The sequence below is a fragment of the Phascolarctos cinereus genome, unplaced genomic scaffold (assembly GCF_003287225.1).
Source record: "Phascolarctos cinereus isolate Bilbo 61053 unplaced genomic scaffold, phaCin_HiC Scaffold_2;HRSCAF=192, whole genome shotgun sequence".
Taxonomy (NCBI): Eukaryota; Metazoa; Chordata; class Mammalia; order Diprotodontia; family Phascolarctidae; genus Phascolarctos; species Phascolarctos cinereus.
The window spans coordinates 21,556,196-21,579,532 of record NW_027555625.1 but is presented as its reverse complement, the minus strand read 5'-3'; the positions used below and the strand labels follow the sequence as shown (position 1 = coordinate 21,579,532).

Below are 23,337 nucleotides of genomic sequence, written 5' to 3'. Positions count from 1 at the left end.
CTGCGGTCCCAGAGACCCACCAGTCGGCCGCCTTCACCGCTGTCACGGGACGCTCCTCGGGCAGCTCGGCTCCCGGTGTTAGGGGCAGGGCCTGAGTCTGCCCTTGCTCGCTTACTCTCCCTTACTCTGATCTCCTCCTATTACGCATGCGCGACCCCCCCTCCCCCACCCCGCGGGTGCGGCGTCCTTAGCAACGCGAGCGCCTGCGCAAACTCGCCAGGAGCCGGGCGCGAGGCAGAGGCGGGGCGCGCGAGCGGGAGCCCAGTGCGCCTGCGCTGGGAGCCAACGGTCTTGCTGTCGCTGTGGGTCTCGGGTAAGAGAGGCGCAAACATGGAGCCGCCGGCCGGGTGTCCGGGCCCGGGAGCGGGAGAGCGGGCTCAGGGGGAGAAGGAGGAGGCGGCGGCGGCGGCGGCGGAGGAGGAGCAGCCGGGTGAGCGGCGGCGGCCTGAGGAGGAGGAGCAGGCGGGGCCGCCCGGGGGGGAGCCAGGGGTGAGTAGTGGTGCCGGCACTGCCGCGGCCCCCCGGGGGGCATGGCCTCGAGGACGACCCCATTCTGCGGCTGTGGGGTGGGGTGAGATGGGGGGAGCCAGCGCCGGGGCGGGACCCTTCCCCTGCCTCGTGCCTCCGGTCTTCTGCTTGGAGACCCCCGGACGTGGGGCTGGGGGTGGGGCTTGTTTATAAAGGGCCGCCCAGCCAGTCCTTGCGCCCCCTCCCCAAGGGTCTCCTTTGTGGGCGTGCATTTAGACGCGTGTGCCGGAGGGCAGGGTCCCCCGGCAGTCCCCTCGCGCTCTTGCCGGACCCCCCGCCGAGGCTCCGCAGGGGAGGGGTTGTCTTTGGTGCGGACCCCTGGGGGGAGCCTCCTCTGTCCCCCGAGGGGGGCCCAAGGTTGTGAGACTTCACCGTTTTCAGGGCGGGGTCTGTGCCCGGCCACACTGGCCACGTACGTTCAGGGAGGCTTCGGAGGCGTCCCCAGAGGTCACACCTGCGGGTCGGTCCGTCAGTCCAGGCTCTGCCGGCCTGGGTCCATCCGGGCCGGGAGGCGCTGGCCGGCTCGCTCTCTTTGGGGTTTCAGCCCCTCCGCGTGTCATTTTGGGGTCAGTCCTTTCCTTTCTAAAGATGGTTCTTGGCCGCTCCAGCAGCAGCCCCTAGGACCGGCCCGGGCTTGTCTTCCCAGCCTGAGGAGTGGTCCTGGCCCCTTCACGCTCGGTGCCTTTAGCCCCGATTGCCCAGGGCTGTCTGACGGAAATCCCGTCGGTTTTCTTTTTAAAACTGACTTGGAGAAGGTGCCAAGCTGCGGACTGCTGTTGCGGGGCAATGTTTCCTTCCTAGGTCTCATAAACAAAGACTTGCCTTCTCCTGTAGTCCAGGGCCGTACCTCACGGCGTCACGGGTGATCTTTTCAGCAGCCAAGGAATGGTTCAGGTTGCAGAGTTGTTCTGTGAGTTTTCCTGTTGGCGTTTTGAGAAATGGGCGCAGTTTTTAGACCCTTTTGAACATGTTCTCTTAAAAAGTTTATTTTGTAGGAAAACCTCCCTACAGCATTTTCATTCATGTAGTTGTGTTCATGTTGTCTGTCATCCCGTGGAAAGTGAGCTTGCTGAGAGCTCCAGCTGTTTTGGTTTGATTTGGCGTCCTGGGTACCCTGCGCTCTGCCTGGGGCTCAGAAGAGTTAATGGATGTGGTAAGATGTGGCTCGTTTAAGAAGACCAAATAATGGAAGCCAGATGTGCCTTTATTTCATTCAGTTAAGAGGCGGGGTGGGGGAGAGGAAAGAAGGTCAGAGGTGGTCAGACAAGACTAGCATATGACTGTGGACCCAGTGACTAGACTTCATTCAGTTTCCCCATTTATTAATGGAGAAGCTACCTCTGTGTTTTTGGGAAGATCAAATGAGATTTTATTTTTTTATATATATATATATATATATATATATATATATATACATATATATATATATATATATTTTAAAAAAGGCTTTAATCACTTTGTAAAAAGAAATGGTCAGCTCTCATTCCATCACCAGGCACTTATTAAGCACCTAATGTGTGTGCCAGGCACTAGGAACATAAAGACAACCTTGAAACATTTGGTAAGTATTAATTAAGCTCCTACTTTGTGCCAGTACTGTGCTAAACACTGAGGGTACGAAGAAAGGCAAAAGATTCTTCCTGCTGTCAGGGATCTCAGTCATGCAATCTGTAGACAGGATGAGTTGGAGATAATTACAGAAGAAAGATTAAGGAGGGAGGACTGGGTGAGGCTTCCTGTGGAAAGTGGGATTTTAGCAGGGACCTAGAGGAAGCCAGGAGGCAGAGAGGAGGAGGGAGAGAATTCTAGGCATAGGGGCCAACCAAGGAAAATGCCTGGAGTCTGGAGATGAGGCCAGAGTCACTGGGTTGTAGAGTTGTGACTGAGAAGAATGCCGAACAGAAGATATCATTTTTGATCTTGGGGTGATAGGGAACCCCTGGAGTTTGTTGAAGATGGGGTGACGTGGTCAGATCTATATGTTAGGAAGATTAATTTGGTAACCGAGTGGAGGATGGACTGGAGTGGGAAACCCTTGAGGTAGGAATACCAGCCAACTAATACAGTACTCCAGGTGTGAGAGTTTGAGGGCCTGGGCCGTGTTGGTGGCAGTGTCAGAGGACAGAAGGGGCCATAGGCAAGAGATGCTGTGAAGGTAAAACTGACAAGCCTTGGCAGAAGGTTGAATACATGGGAGGCAGGGATGGTGGTGAGGAGTCAAGGATGCTGGCTAAAGAGAGCATGGTTTACCTGTCAGGTGTATGGATAAGGGAAAAATTTAGGACCTAGGCACTTATCCTTGATAGTAATAGGGAAGTTTGAAAGGGAAGGGGCCTTGAAAGGGAAAGATGATGGGTTCTGTTTTGGACATGTTGAGTTTCAGATGTCTACTGGACATCCAGTTCTAGATGTCTGAAAGGCAGCTGAAAATTCGAGACTGGAGGTCAGCAGAGAGATTGAGACAGGAAAGGTAGATTGGAGAATTATCAGCAAGATGGTAATGAAATCCGTGGAAGCTGATGAGATCTTCAAGTACGATAGAGATAGAGCAAGAAGAGAAGAGGGGCCAGGCCAGGGCCCTGGGGGATACCTGTGGTTAGAGAGCATGATCTGGAGGAAGAGCAGGAGTGGTCAGAGAGTAGGGGGAGAACCAAGAGAGAGAAATCCTAGAGAGAAGGGAGCATCAAGGAGGAGAGAGTGATTCACAGTTTGCAATGCTGCGCACAGGTCAAGAGGAATGAGGACTGAGAAAAAGCCATGGATTTGGCAGCTGAGAGGTCCCTGGAGAGCAGTGCTGGTGGTGTGATGAGGTCGGAAACAGTTCCGCTCCCAAGGAGCTTACATACTGTCATTGTAATCCTGATGAGTTCACTGTCAGCAGTTGCACCACACTTGCTTTGGAGTCAGAGAACCTTGGCTTCATGGTCTGACTCTGACACTTCCAGTCTCCTGGCCTTCATTTCTCTGTCTTAGGGTTCTCATCCGTTCAGTAAGGGTGTTGGGCTAGATGGCCTCTATTGCTCCTTTAAATCTGTGATCTGTTCCCCCTGCCCCACCTGCCACGTAGAGCTTTATTGGGTGTGCTCACTGGTGTGTCCAGTGTCGTGTGGGTATGCTCAGAGCATAGAACAGGCTTCTTCTGGTGTTTAGGGAGCTTGCAGTCTGGTGGGGACATCAGACAATTAAGTAACGGTGTAAGGACGTGTGTAATTAGATGCAAAATGCTCTCGATTACAAGAGATTCCTGCTGGCCGACTGGGGACTGAGAAAATCATAAATGGACATTTTCCATGTTGTCTTGTATTTTTATTTTTTTTGTAAAACATTTCCTAGTTTGACCCCTCTGTTCTAGATATTTAGAGTGGGGGGAGTAAGGATTGTGGGAGTAGGAGAGGCTTGTATAATTGGAGGATCATGGGCCTGGTCACAGGGCTGGAGGAGGGTGGGGAGCAGGAGGGAAAAGAAGTGGAAGTAGAGGCTTGGAGGTGAAAGTCAGCATGGTGGACTCCAGGAACTGTCAAGAGGCTGGCTTCTTTGGAGCAGTAGGTTCATGTTGGAAAGTGGCAGGAAATAGCAGGAGGCACTTAGGTAGTGCAGTGGATAGAAACCTGGGCCTGGGATCAGGAAGACCTGAGTTCACACATGACCTCAAGACACTTGGCTGTGTGACCTTGGGCAAGTCACTTGACCTTTGCGTGAATTTCCTCATCTGTAAAATGGGGATGATAATAGCACATACCTTCCAGTGGTTGTGAGGATCAAATGAGGCAATATTTGTAAGGTGCTTTGCAGACCTTAAAGTTTCATATAAACGCTGGCTGTGATTGTTATTGTTGCTGTTATTATTGTAGGTTGAGACCATGAAGGGATTTGGAAATAAGTCCAGGGAGCTTGGACTTTGTCCTAAGGACGATGAAAGTCCTTCTGAAGACATTTGAGAAGGGGGCTGAGGCGCTTGTCAAAGGAGGTCGAATCCGGCACAGACGGGGTTTTTCTGGGGGAGGTGAGTGGGTAGGGTGCAGTCTCTTGAAGAAGACGTTAAGTTGGGGCAGCTAGGTGGCACAGTGGATAGAGCACTGGCCCTGGATTCAGGAGGACCTGAGTTCAAATTCGGCCTCAGACACATAACACTTACTAGCTGTGTGACCCTGGGCAAGTCACTTAACCCCCTTTGCCCAACCAAAAAAAAAAAAAGACATTAAGTTGGAGAGGAGAGGCTGGAGGTAGGCTCTTCTATGCCAACATTGACCCCTAATCTGCCTTCTTCACTAAATGTCCCTGACCAGAAATTCCCCATCTGCTTACTGTGTGTGCACGAGCGCCTGTCTAGTTAGCTTTTTGAGAGTAAGGATGCTGTCTCTTTTCTTCTGCATTTCAGCCTCACCCCAGGGTGGAAGGAGGAGATGCATTGCGGGTGGCTAGGCAGGCAGCTTGTCGCTTTCGCTGTATATATTTAATGGGAATTTTTCTTGAATAAAATGTGAGGAACTATGATTTAACAATACTAATGATTATTCCTTTGGTTGGACATTTAACACCAAAGTACAAGATTATATTGAAGTTTTGTAATATGCTGTTTGCTTTGAATAATTAAAACATAGCTGGTTGTTATTCCTCACACATATTCTGCAGCTTCCAGTTATCTTTAAGTGATTTCGGTGGAAATGGTTATTCATGTTTAGCAAATGATAGTCCATAGATGTCTTTTGAGCCTGTGGAGTCTCTTTCAGCTCTGAAGCTATGATGCTATCATAGATTTATTGATGTTGACAGTTGTATCTTCAATGGGTGGAAAAACACGTGCCTCCAAATTAAAAAGGATTATTTGTAGTAAAAGGAAGTATCCTAATTTGAGACATGGCTTTTTTTTTAAGTATTGTTTTTCAAAGAATCTAGTTTTCTTAGACATTTAGTACCTCAGTTTTCCTAACACATTTTCTTCTGTCTTTTTCACTTTCTATTTTTTTCACTTTGTCTTTCACCTTTCTGCCTTTTTTTCTTTTTTCTGTCTCTTTATCTCTGACTCTGTCTCTGTCTCTCTTCTGTCTCTTTCTGTCTCTGTCTCTTTCTTGCTTTGCTGATGTCATCAGTGACAGTTGTATCTTAAAAAAAAATCGGTTCCTTTTCTGCTTCTCATTCCAGGCATCAGTGAAAAAGAGCAGTGAGAGGCATGGACAGACTTGGGAAGTCCATTTCACTTGAGTCACTAATGTAGACCTATTTGACTGGAAGAGGAGCAGTTAATCAGTTCTTAAAGCACCTTTTGTTCTAATATGCATCTAAAAGTTTTCCCCCTTCATTCTTTCATTAATTTATACATCAGCTGAGAGGTAAGTCATCAGGTTTTTCCTTTTAATTATTGTTAAAGATGATTTTAAAATAAAAGAAAAAATTGTAGATTTTACTGTTAAATAAAATATAACACACTCATCAGTCAGTTAACCAACAGCCATTTAGTAACTACCTGCTCTGTGCTTAATAGGACTTGGGGAGGTGGAGAGACTGTGGGGGGAGGGGCAGAAGGAGTGAGCAGGAAGGGAGAAGAAGTATAAATAAAGGCCTGCTTATGCATTGAGGATGGAGAAAAATGAAACGACCCTTTGAAGGAAAATATTTAGAGTATGGATGGATTCTGAGGACTAGTCAACAAGTGTTTCAGTTTCTTTGGGACACTTAGCATTTAGAAGAGTTTAAAATGGTCCCTAATTTTATATCTTCTGGTTGATGCTCTCCCAGATAGTCAGAAAGGTGGTAAACCATTAACTTGCTCTTCTTGGGGAGTAAATCCAGTTTTTTTTAAAAAAAAGCTGTCTTCATTTGAATGGAAGAATAAAACTAGTGGCTTCACAGTTCATCAGTAATACTGAAGTTATATGTAAAACTATGAGTTAAAGACATCCTTTTAAAGTAAGCCAACCATCCATGTGCCCATCTGGACCTGGTGTTTTTCCACACATACACCGCTGTTTACATAGTAATCATTTAAAAAGTGTAATTGCGTAACGTAACTGGTGAACTCTTTGTTCCTTCCTCATCATAATTCACACTTACCATCTCCCTCCTATGAGATAGTATTGGGCAAGCTGTAGCAGGTAATGATAGACGTGTAAGACAAGTTGATGCTCAGGAGAAGTTTACTGTTTGATTGCAGGAGACAGGATGTGTGGCAGTACCTGGTATCACATGTTAGGTGCGCCATCTGTTGCATGCCTGTGCTTTTGGAGCTCCACTGGTGTTAGAGAAGGCTCCATTAAAGAGGAGGAGTTTACCAGCTGAAGAATAACAGCCGTCTTAACCACCACCTTGGCGGCTCAGGGAGGGGTGCTAGGGAGCCACCTAGGACACAGTGGAGATAGACAAAAGATGATTTAGAGAGCAGGACCAAGCTGAAACTTGAGGAGAGCCTGGGATCCCTAGAACTGGATATGTCACTGGGCAGAAAACTGGCAGGCTGGACAATGAGGAAGTTCCATCCTCAAGAAGGAGGGGCATCAGTGTTCTCACAGACAGCTCTTTCAGGAGATTTGGGGCAGAGACAGTGAAGGGTTTTATCAGATGGTGGCCTGCCTGAGAGGAGCTTGAGGACTAGCCCTTGTCTTGGATTCTGAGGGACTTTGGCCTTGTCCTTTGTCATCTCAGTCACCATCCTAGGAAGAGAGCCCAGGACACAGGGTTTTCCCTAGTAATAAAGATTTTCTGGAGCCTATTTTGTCTTAGAGAAGGTGGCAGTATAAATTGGAACCAACCACAAAGGGAAAGATGAGGAACTCTCACAAAAACCCACCTTAAAAAAAAAAACCAGAAACTACCACTAGAAAGTGAGATGGGATCTTAATAATAAATACAATAAAGTGTAGATCATCTTGGCATTCCCCCTCCCATTTTCTAGATTTGAAAGGGACTTAACAGGTCTCACAGCCCAGACTCTTGAAGCACAGAGAAGTGGTCACACAGGACCTGAATTCAGAATCTCTGATTTTTCATCCTGTTCTCTGCATTGCTGCATGTTGCCTCCAGCAAGGAAACTGAGGCCTTACAGCAAAAGTGAGGTCACCCATGTCACTTGGCTAGTTAGTGCTGGCACCATGAGGAGAACCATGGGAAAGTGGGTGTGGCCCAGTGGAAGAAGCCAGTTGGTTCTGGAATTGGAGGGCTTGGGTTCAGATTCCACCCCTGTCCTTTCCTGTCTGAGTGATTATGGGCCTCAGGCCCCTTCTCTGTAACCAGTCTTTCCATCTGTATATTAGTCTTTCTGATGCACAGCCCTGATCATATCACAGCCTTCCAGTAGTTCCCTGTTGCTGATCAAATGTGATTCAGACTCAGCTGCAGATCTGGGGTTAATTAATCAAGCATTTATTTAGCACCTGCTGTATGCCAGGTATATCAGCCACTGTGGATACAAAGAAAAATGAAACAAGAAACTTACATTCTATTGGGGAAAACCTCGTGTACATTTCTAGGTCTGTGCAAAGTTATCCATACAAGATAGCTGGGGCGATGACCAGCCTCACCTTGGATCTGGTGCTCACGCTGATCCTTGACAGAAGCCAGGGTTTCTGCAGATAGAGCCGGTGTGACCCCGGCCTCCCTTTCCAGCTTTACCTCAAACTGTCCCCACTCAGAACATTATACTGCAGCCAGATTGAACTTTTGGGGCCTCTCTCTCTTTGTTTGTGACATTCCCAAGGGTGTAAGATCCATCTCAAATGCTCCTTTGCTTCCTTGGTCCCTTCACCTGGTAGTGATCTGTCTTTCCCTTAGATTCTCAGAGCCGTTTTTTGTGCCTGTGTTGCGCACTCACGCCGTTTTGTATAATTGCTTGTGTTTTATGTGCCCTAATAGGCTGGTGAGCTTTTTGAGAGCTAGCCTCTAGAACAGTGTGTGCGGTAGAGAACGTTTGTGTTTGTGGTTTGAATTATACAGATGGTTCCTTGTTTTGTCTGATCTATTTAAAATGCTTCGTTGAACCTGCAGATCTGCTGCAAGGGATCGCCCAGGAGATCTGTCTGGGCCTTGTGCTTCCTAGCAGCAGAGTGATTATCATGTGGAGTTTCTCACAAAACATTTTCATCTGGATAGTTTGTTTTTAAAAGAATTTTCACGAGAAACACGTGTTCAGAAAAGGAGGTGGCCTGGTCATGTGGGGAAGAAAGAGAGAACAGGTAGACAGCTCAGGAGCCCCACTGATGCCCAGGGAATTGTGAAAGGCCCAGGGCTGTCCTGGTGGGACATAATGGACAAGCATCCTGTGGGGCGAGAGGCTCTTGATGATCCCTGTTGGAGGGAAGGAGAGAAGTCGGCGTCTCAAAGGCTTGCCTTAAGGAGATCCTCAGGCTCAGTGTCAATAGGCAACAAGTTCTTTTGGTCCTTAATGAGTTCTTAGATTCAGCTAGTTTGTGAAACATTTTCCTACCACCCTGTGAGGCAGACAACATATGGCCTATTATTTCCATTTTACCAGTGAGGAACCCAAGACTGATAGAGATTAAATAACTTAACGTTAAACGGAGACTAAATAGATTATAGGTTGTCAGACCTGGGATTTGAAACTAAGTTTTACAATTCCAGTTCCAGTGTTCTTTCTACCACATACTATGTGGCCGTTTGTAACTAGACCCTACTTTATAGGGTTCAAGAGAATAGGTACCTTTATATAACCAGTAGTATTCTAACAAGTATGAATATCTGGGGAATGCAATTGCGGATAGTTTTCAGAGGTCGTGGAGTTTATTGTAATTTTATTTTATCTGTGAAGCACCAATATTGTTTGCTTCCTTACTAAGAAGTATTTGTTTTGTGAAAAAAAAAAGGTTGTAATCCTTGAATGACATGGGCTGTACATAATAGCTAGAAAAATCAGAATGTCAAATGACATTGTATTTGTAGAATGCTCAGTGCCTGGTGCATAGTAGACATTCAATAAATGCATGTTCCTTTCCCCCTCAAATTTAAATATGACTTAATTAAAGGAAGACGTCTACATCTCAGGCTGGAGGTCTTCCATGAAACAAACTGGCATTGATTTGAATTGGAGAGAACAAGAGATCCGGTCAATACTGCATTGATATCTTTTTTCCTTTTTCTTTGAAGATTTTAGCAAGGCCTTTAGCTATACTCTATCTCCTTTAATTAGCTGAGCCCTGTATAGCACTTTTCATCCCAGGATTACAAAGTGATTTACAAAAACATCCTGACTTCTTTGGCAGTTGGCAGAGAATAAGTTAACTGAGTCCTAAACCACAAAGGGTTTTATAGATTAAGGTCTACAACACTGACAGAGTCAGAAGCAAAGAGGCAGTGGTGGGCAGGTGAAACGTGCCCCTGTGAGACAAAGTCAGGAAAGGCTCTATTCTAGCCACGGCTTTCAGGTAGTCTCAAAGAGCAACCAGATCTTTATTCCAGTGCCATTCATGTCTGGCTAAAATGTACTGAACTTACACTATTTGTGTTTAGCTGAAAGTCTGTGATGAATTTTTAACCTCCAGACTGGCTTACTGTAGAATTGTAGTTCTCGTACTTGTTAAGTCTGAGGTGGAGGATCCATCTGGTTTGGGGACTTTATCGGGAAGGGCACATTTTACTCATATAGCACGTCATGTACCAGCTGCTTCTTGCTTTTGAATGTAATTCTGGGTGTTGACATTAATCTCTGAAGCCCTTTGTGGTTTGGGACTCCAGTTGCCTTAGAGATCTGCTTGGCAAAGATGGAATAACAATCCTGGCAATGGAAAAGGAAGAGGAATAGAATGAAGAAACAGTCTCCTGAGAGGGTTAGGAAGATAAAAGTACAGGAACAAAAAAGCTAGCTCTTTGGTGCACATTTGTGGGTTTTTTTTAAATGATTGAGTTAAAAGTAATTCAAAATTGGGTAGTTCGATAACCTCGGGAAACCAGTCTCCCTTCTGGATATTGTGTGAATAAAACTAAAATTCTCCTTGGAGAAGAAAAAAAAGGAAATGAAAGGCAATTAGTGTTATTACTTACTTGCGTTGAATAAATTGATTTTGAGCGTGTTTTCTTTCAGGAATTTTCTTTCCTGAAGGCTTCTGATTTATAGTTTTAAATTTCTTCCTCAGAACTGTCACTGCTTGCGCTTTCTTTGAGGATGCCTTTGTTTCACTTGCTTGATCCTGTGTGGTAGGTGCCTGGGTCTGGGAAGATGTGACTTGACCTGTAGAGGATGAATACTTGTAGTCTTCAATTTGGCAGATTAAAATCACTTTGCTACCTTCTTTATCAGTGAAATAACAGAAGCAAGTTTTTTGTATAGAAAATGGATTCAGTGTGACAAGGATAAGCCCCGTCCCTTCTCCCCAGCAGTGGTTTTCCTTGGTAGGCATTTCAGGAAACTGATGTCCTATTGCTTACATGATTGAAGTTTTGAAAGATCTGAATTTTTTTCTTTAATTTTTCTAACTCAGTAGCACAAAAATGCTTTTGAGACAGTTATTCCAATTGAGGGATTTCTGGGTTCTTCTCGTGATCGCTTGGCTTATACTGTTCTAGGATCCAATGAAAAGTTCTAGCATTCATATTTATCTTTTGTTTTATGAAAAACAGAACCATTTTTATAATGTTCATGGGGGCTAGGGCTACTGGGATCACAGAGTGTTGGCGCTAGAGGGCTCATACAATTTAGTCCCCTCATTTTACAGAGGAAAAACCTGAAACCAAGAGAGGAGATGTAACCAGCCTAGTATGGCTCATTCATTCTGTCATTCAACTTTCATTTGTTAATCAGTCATAATAAGTAACAAATACATAAATACACTGAATAAAGATAATAAATACACTAAAATGTAGATAATGGTATATTTTAAGATAAAGTCGCCGTGCCACCCACAGGGATCCTAACAGATGGTTTCTTGGCCCTATTTCTATTTGAGTTCGGATAGCGCTGTCCTGGGTGACAGGTGACGAGGGCCTAATGGTTGTGTGAATGGAAAGAAGGAGGTGGCTGCATAAGAGTCTGTGGAAGTCAAGTCAGTAGCACTTGGTGACTGATTGGAGGTGGACAATGAGGAAGAGGGAAGAAAAAAATGGACTGAGGATGGTCAGGTCATCCCATCAAGACTGGTGCCCTTGGCGTCGATTTAACACACTCTTTTGGACCCATGTTCTTTAATTTGCAGTGAAACCAGATCTTTGTCACATGGGTATTCAGTTGAGCGCGAATGAGCTATTTTCCAAAGGCTAGGTGGGTTTTCAGTGCAGTTTAATTCAGGTGAATTTCAGGGCCCTGTTCCTTGTAGTCATGCTGTAGAGGGTGTGTGATCTCCAGAGAAGGGCCCTGGTTTTTGCCTTTCCAGAGCCCAGCACAGTGCCTGGCACTCAGCAAGTGCTTATCGAATGCTTGTTGACTGAACGCTGTTTGTCTGGACCTCCCAGATCTCTCAGTATGGTGCAAGGGAGCATTTCTGTGATTTAGTAACAATTCTGCTTCCCATGTTAGTATACGAGCCAGTTGGCTCATAATCCTCTGCAGGTCAAGTCACATCTTCCCAGACCCAGGCACCTACCACACAGGATCAAGCAAGTGAAACAAAGGCATCCCCAAAGAAAGCGCAAGCAGTGACAGTTCTGAGGAAGAAATTTAAAACTATAAATCAGAAGCCTTCAGGAAAAAAAATTCCTGAAAGAAAACACGCTCAAAATCAGTTTATTCAGTGCAAGTAAATAATAATGTTAATAGCCTTTCCTTTCCTTTTTTTTTCTTCTCCAAGGAGGATTTTAGTTTTATTCACGCAGTATCCAGAAGGGAGATTGGTTTCTTGAGGTTATCGAACTACCCAGTTTTGAATTACTTTTAACTCAAGTCATCTAAAAATATGTCCCTCAGTGGGGACAAGACTTCCCTGCCCACCGAAGTTAAAAAAATCCCTAGAACATTCTTCTGAGCTGATATTTTATAGTTTGAGGAAGATGCCCAAATCTTGACTCCTTTGAATGAAAAGGTGACATTTTTAAGTAAGATTACCTTTTCTCAGGATTTGGTGTGCCAGCCTTTGTATCTTCTCCTGTCTGATAAGCATATCTCTTCCATAGCAGCAGTTAGCAGCTGGTCTCCTCAATCTCCTTCCAACTTCAAAAAGCCTGTGCCTGACTGTGGAGGAAGTCAGTAATCAGACCTCTACTTTGTAGGTCCTTTTGAAAGGCTTTGCTTGTTTTCTGAGGCATGACTAGTTTGTTTTGCAGCAAGACTTTGTCGGTCATTGACAGTTTTTGACAACACTTTGCTTTGCCCTTAAGCGTGATTGATCCTATTTCATTGTGGTCTTGAGTGACGCTAGAAATGTTTGACTTCTCCACATCAGCCACCCTTTGCACAATCTCTATCACTGCAGCGTACTCTGTGAAAGCTAGAGTGTTTGCATGTTTCCTTGGAGTAATATTCATCCCCCAAACCCACAGAAGTAAAGACCCAATAGAAGAGAGCCAGGACACGTGTATGTGGCATGAAATCTATCGCACGTCTGACAGAGCACCCACCAGAGGTGGGGAAACCAGCTCAGTCTGGTTTCCTTTGGTCAGAGTTGGATGTTTGGGGTCAGCCTTACGGCAGCCGAAGCAGATACGTGACCACTGCTGTCACAAGTGAGACTGTGTCAGAGTTATTGTTTGTCCCAGGTAATGTGAAAACTGTAATAATGAGGCGTCAGTCATTTTTACAGGTGCAGAATAGGGGGTGTTTGCGTTAAAACTCTGCGCAGGTTGTAGTGGACTGTCCACTTGGTATGAATTAGAAGTGCAGCATGGGGCCGAGATGCTAATGCTTACTAGGCTTCATTAGGAGAGCCCTGGCATCCAGAGTGTGGGAGGTGAACCAGTCCTAGAGTACCAGACTCATTGTAGGAGGGTAGGGAGGAGAGGATTGTAGTAAAGGCATTGGTAAGCTGAAGCATATTCTGAGCGTGACTAGGATAATGAAGGGCTTTGAAATCTGGTGGAAGGACTCAGACTGAAGAGGAGGAGGAGGAGGAACAAGAGGAGAAGAAGGAGACTCGTTCTGCTGAGTCCTAGTGGCCAACCGATAGCTGCAGGGTGGTTTTGACATTAGACAAAAAATGCTGCTCATGATAATGCTTTAAAAAGGTGATGGGGGTGCAGCTAGATGGTGCTGTGGATAGAGCACTGGCCCTGGAGTCAGGAGGACCTGAGTTCAAATCCAGTCTCAGACCAGACACTTGACACTTAGTAGCTGTGTGATCCTGGGCAAGTCACTTAACCTTGATTGCCTTGGAACACCCCCCCCCAAAAAAAAAAAAGGTGAGGCAGGTACTCTCTTCATGTCCTCTGGATGATGTCTTGTCAGCACTGTTCAAGGGTGGGACACTTTATAGCTCTGATTCTGTGAGACAAGGCTATCAGAGGCTGGTGGGTATCTTTGGAAAAAGCCTTTTTAGTAGGGTTGTCTCTTTGGAGACCAGGTTGCGAAGGGCTGAAAGTGAATGGATTTTGAAGAAGTAAAGGCCTGAGTATTGACACTTCTTTCTAAGAGATTAGCAGTGAATATTTGTTTCTTTCCTATCATTAATCCCTAATCTACCACCCCACCCTCTGAATTCCCTAGTGAAAAGTAAGCGTAGTTAAGCAAAACAAACCCATACATTGACCAAATCTGAAAATTTATTCCTTATTTTAGACTTCTAGTCCGTCATCTTAGTCAGGAGGTACAAAGCAAGCTTCACCATTAGTTGTGGCTGGTTATCGCATTGTTCAGAGTTCTCAAGCTTTTCAGAGCTGCTTTTCATAATTTTGTGGTCTTTGTATGCTTTTTTCTCCCAGTTTTTCACACTTCAGTCTGTGTTCATACAAGTCATCCCAGGTTTCTTTCAGTATGTCTTTTTCATCATTTCTTCCTGCATAATATTCCATTACATTCATGTGCTGTAATTTGTTCGCCCATTTCTTCTCGAGTTTCCAGTTCTTTGCTACAACACAGAAGTGTTGCAATGAGTATTTTTGTACAAATGGGTCAATTTCCTTTATCTTTGACTGCTTTGGGGTAAGTATATGCCAAGCATTGGTATCACTGGGTCAGAGGGTATGCACAGTTTAGTTAGTTTTGGGGTATGGTTCCAAATTGCTTTCCGGTGGGGATTAACCAGTTCATAGTTATAACAGTGCATTAATATGTCTGTTCTCCTATTTTCCCTTCAAACAGTTGCCATTTTCTTTTTTTCATTATCTTTGCCAACTTTATGGATGTGAGGGGAAACCTCAGTGCTGTTTTAATTTATATTTCCATTTTTTAAAACAATGACTTAGACCATTAAAAAATATAGTTATTGATAACTTGCTTTTCTTCTTTTTTAAACTGCCTGTTCATATCCTTTGATTTCTTAGCTCCTGGAGAGTTACTCTTGTTCTTATCTATTTGAATGTTTCTTATATATCTTGCTCATTGAACCTTTATCAGAGAAACTTGCTGCTGAGATTTTTTTCCCCAGTTAATTGTTTCCCTTCTAATTTTAACTATATTAGTTTTAGTGGGGCACTAGTTTTTATATTTTGTGTAATCACATTGTCTAGTTTATCTGTCTTGGTTAGTTAAGAATGTTTTCCTTATCCATAGCTCAGAAAGGTCCAAGAAAAATTTACATCACTATAACACAAGACTTAGGATCGTAGCTATAGAGCTCAAAGGGATGTCCGGAGCTGTCTGGCCCAACCTCTTCATTACAGATGAGGAAGAAGTGAAGTGACTTGTTCAAAGTCACGTGGATACCAGAAGGAGGTGCGAACCTTGCCTCTGACCCTGGGCTTTTCCCTCAGTGGTACCAAGCAGAGTGAGACAAAAGTAGCCCGGAAGATCAAGGTTGAATCTGAAGCCCTTTGTAGATAAATAACTTATTAAACATTACTGAATGCCACTTACTATGCAGAAGAGTACCAAGCAAGACAGCTCCCGCCCTCAGTACATAAAGGGAAGCTAGAAGTGGGGGAGTGGGATAGTGTGGAGAGCATGCAAGTGATGTGAAGGCTGGGTTCTGACCCAGATAAAGAAAAAGCCCAGATCTTTGTAAGCAAGAAGCAGGGTCTCAAGATTTAGGTGTGGGGGAGAGTGGTTAGGGGAAGGGATGATGACTGAAGTATGAGAGGAAGAGAAGATGACTGGGAAGTTATATTTTTTTTTGAAATTTATGTATTAATAAGTCTGTACTGCCAAATGTTATTTAAACATTGCATTTTCTTTGAGCTGTGTGATTAAAGTTCATTTTCTCCCCACAGCTGTTGATTGCTTGTTCCCAGAAAAGCTTAGAAAGAAGTTGGGTGGCAGCATGCTGGCTCGTGAATGCCATACCGGGAGGTGTTTCTCCAGATCTCCTCCTGTGCTGGACCTTGTTTTGGTGCGCTACCTCCTCCAGGGTTCAGTGGGAAGACATTGGGGGCATTCATTTGGTCAGCTTCTTTCTTGATGACTTCAAAAGGCCAGCTGCCAAAATGTGGGCTTCTATGGGCCTGCTTCTGGGAGCTTTACAAGGCCAAAATCAGTGGGGAAAAAGGTTTTTCTTCTTTTCTTCCTCTCCCACTAAACTGTCTTTCAAAAAAAGCTTTTGAAGAAAGATGGGTGTGTTTCGTGGTACTCTGCCTTTGAGAAATGCCTCTTTTTAAAAAATTGGTTGATTTAGCTATTGCTTTGTACATTGAATGGCTTAAAAATGGTTTGTTGAATTTGATTTTCCAGTATATAAATGTGAGTAGATATGTAAAACCTTCCATCAGGAAGGTGATGTCACGACTTGCAGGTGAATTGGATTTAAGTGAGGCAAGGCTGTGCAAAGTCACCAGGCTTACCCTCTCCTCTGGAGCCATCTGGGTTCAGTGACAAGATATAGATCAGGGTAACTGGAGATGGCCCCAGATGCAGTAGGAGAGCTTGGCCCTTTTAAGCTAAGGTCTTTCCCAGGTCTCAGTGTGTCGGAGGCAACACCCATTCAGTAATTAAGGCTAGGTAACAAATGAGGCAGAGAATGGCCTCTTTACCTAGTCAAAAAAAAAATCTAGGAGGGAAAGTAACTAAACTGTGTATAACCTCTGACCTAGTGATACCAATACTTGGCATATATTTTTCAGTTGCAGAATGGCTCTTGTTCTTATAAATTTGACTCTGTTCCCTATATATTTGAGAAATGAGGCCTTTATCAGAGAAACTTGCCCTTCATCATTTTTGGTATTATTTTATTGTCTATGCTGCCTTTTAGCAAAATGTCGTTTCCCTGATTATCTCTTAATTCTATTTTTGCTTTATGAGATCAAGATTGCTACATCTGTCTTTTACTTCAGCTGAAGCGTAATTGATTCTGCTCTAGCCCTTTGTTTCAATTCTGTGTATATCTTTCTGTTTCAAATGTGTATCTTGTAAGCAGCATATTATTGGATTCTGATTTCTAATCCATTCTTCGATCCACTTCTGTTTTATGAGTGAGTTCATTCCATTCACATTTATGATTACTAACTGTGCATTTCCCTTCATCCTGTTTTCTCCTGTTTATCTTTCTCTCTCTTTTTATCCTGGAGCTCCTCAGGAGTCTCTCTTCTGACTGTGCCTCGCCCATACTGCCCTCCATTTTTCTCCCTTCCCTACCCCTTTCTCTTATGTCCTTCTCTTCCTGTTTCTATTCAATAAGATAGATTTCTGTACACAGCTGAGTATGTATATATATGTTCTTCCCTCTTTGAAGCAATCCCTGTGTGAGTGATGTTCAAGCATTGCTTGTGATGTCCCTACCTTTCCCTTGCCGTTCTTGCCTTCCCTCTATCCTGCTTCCCCCCAGCATAAACATTTTTCCTTCCATGCCTCTTTTATGTGAGAAAAATTTCCCCATTTTACCTCTCCCTTCCCTCTTCTTCCAGTGCATCCCTCCATTTTTTTGAGATCATCCCAACACAATCAATTCATACCCATTCTCTCTGTCCTTGTAAGTTGTATAACTGCCCTAATAACGATGAAGTTCTTAGGCATTACATGTATCATCTTCCTATAAAGGATTGTAACTAGTTTAACTTTATTGAGACCCTTATGATTACTCTTTTATGTTTTATGCCTCTGTTGAGTCTTGTGTTTGAATGTCATATTTTCTATTCAGCTCTGGTCTTGTTATCAGGAATACTTGAAAATCATCTATTTCATTTAAATATCCATTTTTCCCCCCTGAAGGATTATACTCAGTTTTGCTGGGTAGGTTGTTCTTGTTTGTAATTCTGGCTCCTTTGCCCTTCAGAATATTGTATTCCAGGCCAGGGTTGGGGCACCTTCGGCCTGAAGGCCACACATGGCCTTCTAGGTCTTCAGGTATGGCCTCTTCACTGAATCAGAGTTTTACAGAACAAATCCTTTTATTAAGGTAATTTGTTCTGTGAAGTTTGGATTCAGGCAAAGGGCCATACTTGAGGGCCTAGAGGGGAACATGTAGCCTCGAGACCACAGGTTCTCCACCCCTGTTCCAAGCCTTCTGCTCCTTTAACATGGAAATCGCTAAATCTTGGGTGATCTGACTGTAGCTTCATGATATTTGAATTGTTTCTTTCTGGTTGCTGGCAGTATTTTCTCCTTCAGAGCTCCTAGGAGCTCTGGAATTTGATTATAATATTTCTGGGAGTTCTCATTTTGGGATCTCTTTGAGGAGGTTATTGGTGGATTCTTTCAATTTCTGTTCTACCCTCTGGTTCTAATATAACTGGGAAGTTTTCCTTTATAATTTCTTGAAACATAATGTCTAGGTTATTTTTCTGCTCTTGGCTTTCATGTAGTCCATAACTCTTACATTATCTCATTCTGTTTTCCAGGTCAGTCGTTTTTCTGATGAGTTATTTCACATTTTATTCTATTTTTTCATTCTTTTGACTTTATTTTATTTTTTATTTTTTGATGTCTCATGGAATCATTAGTTTCCATCTGCCCAATTCTAATTTTTAAGGAATTATTTTCTTCAGTGAGCTTTTGTGTCTCTTTCCATTTGGTCTAGCCTGCTTTAAAAAAAATTATTTATTTTTAGTTTTCAACATTCACTTCCATAAGATTTTGAGTACCAAATTTTCTCCTCCTCCCTCCCCTCCCCCCACCCCAAGACAGTGTGCAGTCTCATATAGGCTGTACATATACATTCATATTAAACATATTTTCATATTAGTCATGTTGTAAAGAAGAATTGGGAGGAACCACGAGAAAGAAGAAAAAAAAGAGCAAATAATATGCTTTGATCTGCATTCAGACTCCATAGTTCTTTTTCTGGATGTGGACAGCATTTTCCATCATGAGTTCTAGCCTGCTTTTTAAAAAGTTCTTTTCTTCAGTGAATTTTTGTGCCTCTTTAACCATTTGGCCAATTCTGTTTTTTTAAGGTGTCATTTTCTTCAATATATATATTTGCCTCTTTACCAAGCTGTTAATTATCTTTCCATAATTTTTTTGTATCACTCTCATTTCTTTTCCCAATTTTTCTTCTAGCAGTCTCATCTCTTTTATTTTTTTAACTCTTCCAATAACTCTTGCTGGCCTTGGATCCAATTAGCATTTTTCTTTGAGGCTTTTGCTTGTAGCTATTTTCACATTATTGTTTTCTTCTGAGTTTACGTCTTGGTCTCTTCCCTGCCACCATGGCAGCTTTTAATGGTCAGGTCCTCCCCCCCCCTCATTTTTTAACTTGATGTTAAAGTTGGGCTTTGCTCACCTGTGGGTGGGGAGGCGCTATCCTAAGCTTCAGGCAGGCTCTTTTGTGCTGTTTCCAAGCTAATTCTGGAAGTCTGTACATTTTCAGTGCTTCTGGGGTAGTGTGTTTTCGGCAGAGGTATAGCCACTGCCCCCCTGTTCCCCTGCAGCCACCAGTGCTGGCATTCTTCCTTGTCCTGGAACTGTAGCCCAGAACTGTGTGTGGGCTGGAGAGTTGCCAGTCTCTGCCAGCTGCCTCCAGTGCCCGCAGAGAATCCCTTGTACTCTTTTTCTTTCTAATTGTCCTGCCTCCTTACTGTCTCTGGGTTGAGGGCTCCTGAAATTGTTGCTGGTGCTGCTGCCCCGGCTGCCTCCAATGCCCATCGATGGTGCTCTTGCTGTGCCTTGGGCCTGTGCCCACCCCAGTGCTACAGACCTGTCCTGTGGACCTCATAAGTTTGTAGGCTGAAAAATGTCTCCCTCTGACCTTTAGTTAGCTCCGCTGCTCCACAATTTGATGAGACATTTCAAAGTTGTTGGAGGGGAGTGTTGCTGGAGAGTCCAGCTGGGTTACTGCCTGTTTTCCACAATCTTGTCTCTGCCCCAGTTGCCTCCTTGTTGATCTCCCCGCCTGTAGTCTCTTCCCTCCTGAGTCATTTCCTACATAACTACCAAATTGGAGTTCTTAAAAGAGACATTGCTCCTCCTTAGTGGCTCTCTGTTGCCTCAAGATAAAGACCGAATTCTGAGCTTGTCATTTAAGGCCTTTACCATCTGGCTCTTGCCTCCCTTTATTTCATATCACTCCACTCCTGTGTTCTCCATTTCAGTATAACTGACCTGCTAGTGGCATAATATTGTCTCCCTGGTCTGCAGAGTGCCATAGTCCTCTCCAGAAACCTCGTCCTGTGTCTGGGATGGTTTCCTTTCTCTCCTCCCCTCCCCTCTGGGTGCCTGCCATGCCTCACCAAAGGTGTTGTCTGTCTGTCTGTCTTTCTCTCCCCTACTTTGCGATTCCCTTGGCATTGATTGACATTTCTTGGACATATATTTATTGACACCTCCTCCCTCCCCAAGTATAAGCTCCTGGACCAGGGCACATTTATTTGAATTGTTCTCTTTTGTATCCCTAGCACCTAGCACAGGGGCTAGACCTTGGATTTCTTTCCTACAGGGAATTTCCAGGTGAGGAAGCTCCTCTACTAATTCAGTTTGGAAACTTTCTTTGCATCTTTTTTAGTGAGAGAGAGTTGCCTAGAGCCCCGGGCCTCAAGAAGACAAGTGACTTGCCTGGCATTATGCAGCCAGTTGTGTATTAGTTGGCATTTAAACCCATGTCTTCTAGCTTAGAGGCCAGCTCTGTATCCTTCCTGCCAAGCTGCCTCTCTCTGCTTTGTATATACTAGGTGCTTAATATATGTTTATTCACTTGAATTGAATTGGTTTCTTTTCCTTCAACAAAAATTTAGTGCTTTCTATAAAATATCTACAGGGTAGATGTTTTGGAGGATATATTTCTCTGCCCCCTGAGGAGTTTTAAAGTCTGTTGAAGGGAGAGGGAGAAGATGATTCCCTCTTTAGTTTTTTTCATAATGGAATGAATATCATAACTATGTATTATGTAAGAGAGTACAAAAGGTATCTTTTGTTTTGATAAGTTAGGATGCTTGTTTTTTTAGAAAGGGAACCTGATTAATTGGTAAAGTGCATGTTTTTTTTTTCATTAACCTGGTATTGTGCCCACTTAAAAACTTTTTTAGAGTATGCTTCCATTTCAGACTATAGGAATAGATTAGAATGATTAATTCTGACTGCTGTGCTTTAGTGGGTCTAGCATTTAATACTTTGGGAACTTAAAAGTGAGTATAATTACAACACAGTGTCATGTAACTGTACAGCTAGATGGGACTTTCAGGGTCAGCTATCTAGTCTGACCTCATTTTACAGATGAGCATAATTAGAACCTGTTTAAGGTCCTGTTGCTAGTTGGTGACAGGACTAGACCTAAGACTTGTCTTTTAACTCCCAATTCGGGTATTTTTAACTGATTAAAAATTATCATACATGATCAATATAATTTAAACTTACCTTTCTGTGTGTGATATAACAGAGTACTTTAAATTATTTTAAATGATTTATTACTCCAGGCTACTAGCCTCTGATGGAATGTTGGTTTAAAAAAAGAGGGAAAACGCATGGATTCAGGAATCTGTAGATCTGTGAACTTGATGTCCACCATTAGTGAAATTAATTTGATTATTTGACAGTTGGTTTGTATGCACTTAGAAAGGGAAGTGGTGAAACCTAGAAGCTAGATTTTGCTAATTAAGAAAAAGTCATGCCAAACTCGCCTCATTTCATTTTTTAAAATAGGGTTATTAGATCAAGAAAATACAGTGGACAAAGTGTATCTGGATTTCAGCGAGGCTTTTGCCAAGTCCTTGGTGCCGAAGAATCGTGTGAAGTAAGATCAGTACATGCCCGGGTCTTCTTGTATGCATGGTGTCACAGCCCTGGCCGAAACTTGTGGCCTTCTGACTGTCATCATGAGTTACTTGGAGCAAGACCTAGAAGGCTTGCTTGTCCCACCCTCCAGTAATACAAGGAAGGAGCATTGGGTGACAGCCCAAGGGTTAAGCAAAAGAAATTTAACGGGCTGGAGGAGTGGCTGCAAGGCGCTAAGTGTGATGAAGTCTGGATTAGGTTAAAGGGTAGGATGTGCTAACTAATGCCTGCTTGGTTTTGGTGTCTGACTCTGCTTGACCCCGGGGACTCTGCACCTCCTAGCTGCTGTGGCAAATGGCTTCTAAGAAAAAGGACTTTGTGTTTTTCACCCATTTAGCTCACATTGTTATTTTTTGGGATCATTGTTTTTCTCTTACATGATCATACTTGGCTGAAAGGTTCAGGGACAGAGAGACCTAAGACTTAATGGTAGAGCCCAACTTGGAGCTAATGACCAGTATTGTTCAGTCTTCTGAGCCCCATCGTACATTGCATGTTGAGATTCAGTCCTCAGAACCCTCTTCCCTTGGATCTGGCTTTATTCAGGGAGTTTGTTTGGATACATCAATAAGACTGACAGCTCTTTTCCAGTTGGGATTATTTCCTTCTTTGTCTTTATGTTCCTGGGTCCTAGAACAGTGCCTGTTACATGGCAGGCTATTGATAAGTTCTGGTTGATTGTTTGATGGCTAAGATCCATAGTGTACTTAACAGTTGGAAAAAGCTTATTCTAGAAACTGACCTTGAGAGAGGCAGATGAGAGAATTGTCTGTCAAGTGGTTTGTCAACTCTAAAACACCATTTAAATAGAATACTGGTGTAGACTAGAAGCCCCTTGAGGGCAGGGGTCATTTCCCTTTTTTGTCTTGAGTTAAAATGAACAAATAACAGCGTTACTGTCACCAACATTATGTAGACAAGAAAAATGAAGAACAGACAAGGTCAGTGATGAGGTTAGTCCACAGTCACATAGGTAGTAACATCAGGGCTGCGATCGAATGAGAGGTTTTCTAGTCTGTCTGTTGAATATTCCTTACTGCCATTAAGTGATGACCCTTAATAAGATATTTTTAAGGTTGTTGACTTTATTGTAAAAATTCAATAATTTCTTAAATTTATTACTAATAATAAGAGGCATCAGGTATAGCGTACAAAGCCCTGGGCTTAGAGTTAGGGAGATTTGGGTCCATAACCTGCTGCCTCTTCTAGTTATTTGCCTTGAACACGTTGCTTAACTCCCTAAGTCAGAGAAGGGTTGCTATTTGTTTTGGTGGAGGGAGTTCCCACCCTGGAAGGATCTCACCCCAACACCAAAATGAGACATCTTTACTATGTGTAATATGTGTATTGGTGTAACATTAATAAATGATATAGAGAAGTGATGTATTTAGAGAGCCAGCAAGAATTGGAATTCTTTTTGGTGTTAGAGAAAAAAAAAAGCAGCCACTCCTCTCCAGGAAGCTGGAATCTAGCCAGGGAAAGGAGATGTACACATAGGTAAAAGCTCTTGTGCAGATTAGGACATGATTAGAATACACAGGAGAGGAGGAGGTGCTGTAATGCATATGAGAGGCTGGGAAGAGAGAGTTGGTTTTTTTTTGAGGAGAGCCAGGACTGCCTTGGAAAGACATCCCTGCGAAGAAGGGGTA

General features: G+C 43.6%; 1 protein-coding gene across 2 annotated transcripts in view; it reads left to right on the top strand.

Annotated features, from left to right (window-relative positions):
* Positions 1–283: 283 nt before the first annotated feature.
* The window catches only part of LOC110218360 (centrosome-associated protein ALMS1-like), a 48,437-nt gene continuing 25,383 nt past the window's right edge, over positions 284–23,337 (top strand). The window contains exon 1 of one of the 2 annotated variants that reach the window (XM_021001025.2): positions 284–489. In XM_021001025.2, coding sequence (XP_020856684.1) covers positions 331–489 — 159 coding nt within the window. In that variant the 5' untranslated portion in view covers positions 284–330. Of the gene's footprint in view, positions 490–5,672; positions 5,859–23,337 lie in introns of those variants that run through there. The other variant, XM_078149253.1, reaches the window with a different exon arrangement.